Genomic DNA, 1,933 nt, shown 5'->3' with positions numbered 1-1,933 from the left:
ATAGAAGATCTTCAACATCTGACTGAGCTGAAGGTCTGAGGACATGAAGCCTGGACCAGAACCAGAACCAGAACCTGGACTTTAGTCAGGAACTGCACAGAATCTCTGATCCAGATTCATTTAATTAGAACTGAATTTATTTCTTCTCTCATCACAGACTTGGTGGCTGTGAGCTCCAAAAGGATGAATGTGAAGTTGTGGCTTCAGCTCTGAAGTCCAACCCAGATCTGACTGAACTGGAAATAAGTCGTATCTGCATAGTTGGAGGTGGAGACTCTGATATGAAGAATCTGCTTAAGATCCTGGAGAGTTCAGTCAGTAAAGTGAAGACACTGAGGTTTGTTTTCTCTATTTATTCAATAAAATCATTCATTAATATTTTAATCCTTAGTTTAATTAATAACTTTATTGTAATATTTTACAACCTTTTTAAATGTCAGATTAAAATCTCTAAAACATTTTACCTTATAAATGAATTATTTTCTCATTTCAGACTTTTATATTTGTTTTTCAGTTTTTAAAATATTTTTGACTGATGAACAAAATGAGTAAAATAATTCAAATGAAGTTAATTAATGATGGAGATGTTTCAGTTTGGTTTGTAAAGATTCAGATTGTTTTATTTCTCATTTCTGATTCTCATCTTTACATCCAGAATGAAATGTTGTTCCTCCAGAGTCGAGCCACAAACACTGACCAGTTCAAATCATTAATGAAACATCTAAGAAGTGACTGATTGTAGAAAAGAAGTGACTGATTGTAGAAAAGCAAATCTAGATGAACTGAATGACAGTGAGGTTTGCAGCAGCAGCAGGTTCCTCACTTTGTCCTGAAGCTGTGGTTCTGTTGGGCCGGGTCAGAGAGGAACCGTCCTCTTCAGTCTGACAGCTGTCAGTSGGTTGGAGCCTCGTCTCTGTGATGAAGCTTCATCAGGTCACGTCTCCTTAGAAAATAATGGCCTCCATTGGCTTTCAGCAGTTTTAAGAAGAACCCAAGGCCATTCATGAATAAACTGAGTGGTTCTGATCCGGAGTCGGAGTCGGGTCTCCAGCTGATGATCAGGAACCAGCAGAAATAGCTCACCTCATCCAGGCTGCTGCTCATAGAAAACTTTGAGTTTCTTTATTGATAAAATGTTCTGGTTCTTCTGGTTTGGACTTTTTGAACCAGTTTGACTGGATCAGATGTTAGAATCAGTTCATCATGTTTCTTTTACATTCAGGGAAATTAATTTTCTACATTTTTATTATTTATTTGTTCATATTTCAGTTTTAACTGCATCCTGTTGGCTTCAGCTCATCTTTTATTCTTTATTCAGATTGTGGAGCTGCAGGTTGTCAGAGACCAGCTGGACGTCTCTGTTCTCAGCTCTGAAGTACAAACCGACCCATCTGACAAGACTGAGCCTGAACAACACCAACCTGGGAGATTCTGGACTGAAGGAGCTCTGTGGTTTTCTTCAGACTGAAGGCTGCAGACTGAACTATTTGTGGTCTGTAATTATACAATTATTGATATTTCAGTGAATAATTATATATAATTGACCATAAATCAAAGTTCTTATCTTCTGTTCTAATAAATATTTGGTAACACTTTATTTGGAGGAGGTTGAATAAGACTGTCATGACACTGTCATAAACATGACATAACACCTGTCATGAACATCAATAAGTCTTCATGAATGTTTATGACTGTTGTCATAAAGTGTCATTCGGTAAATCATGACACTTTTAATACAAAGTTGACATTATTCAAAATGTCTTCGTTATGACTTGACATTAATCTAGACAAAATGTCTTCGTTATGACAACTTGTCATTAACCAAGAAATCGTGATCTAACATAAATTTGTCATAATAGTAGTCATAATGATTTAATTATGACACTAGCAAAAGCTTTAACAAAACAATGATTAATATTTCCACTCCCTGGAA

At 36.1% G+C, this 1,933-nt stretch overlaps 1 protein-coding gene across 1 annotated transcript in view; it reads left to right on the top strand.

Annotated features, from left to right (window-relative positions):
* Positions 1 to 1,078, top strand: part of LOC103457599 (protein NLRC3-like) — a 4,710-nt gene extending 3,632 nt beyond the window's left edge. Inside the window, exons 2-3 of the mRNA XM_017309215.1 lie at positions 158 to 337; positions 976 to 1,078. Of these exons, the coding sequence (XP_017164704.1) occupies positions 158 to 337; positions 976 to 1,078 (283 nt within the window). The remainder of the gene's footprint in view (positions 1 to 157; positions 338 to 975) is intronic.
* The last annotated feature ends 855 nt before the right edge of the window (positions 1,079 to 1,933 follow it).

This window comes from Poecilia reticulata, linkage group LG2 (assembly GCF_000633615.1).
Source record: "Poecilia reticulata strain Guanapo linkage group LG2, Guppy_female_1.0+MT, whole genome shotgun sequence".
NCBI classification, from domain to species: Eukaryota; Metazoa; Chordata; class Actinopteri; order Cyprinodontiformes; family Poeciliidae; genus Poecilia; species Poecilia reticulata.
The sequence above is the reverse complement of the archived record's forward strand: the minus strand, read 5'-3'. Positions and strand labels throughout refer to the sequence as shown.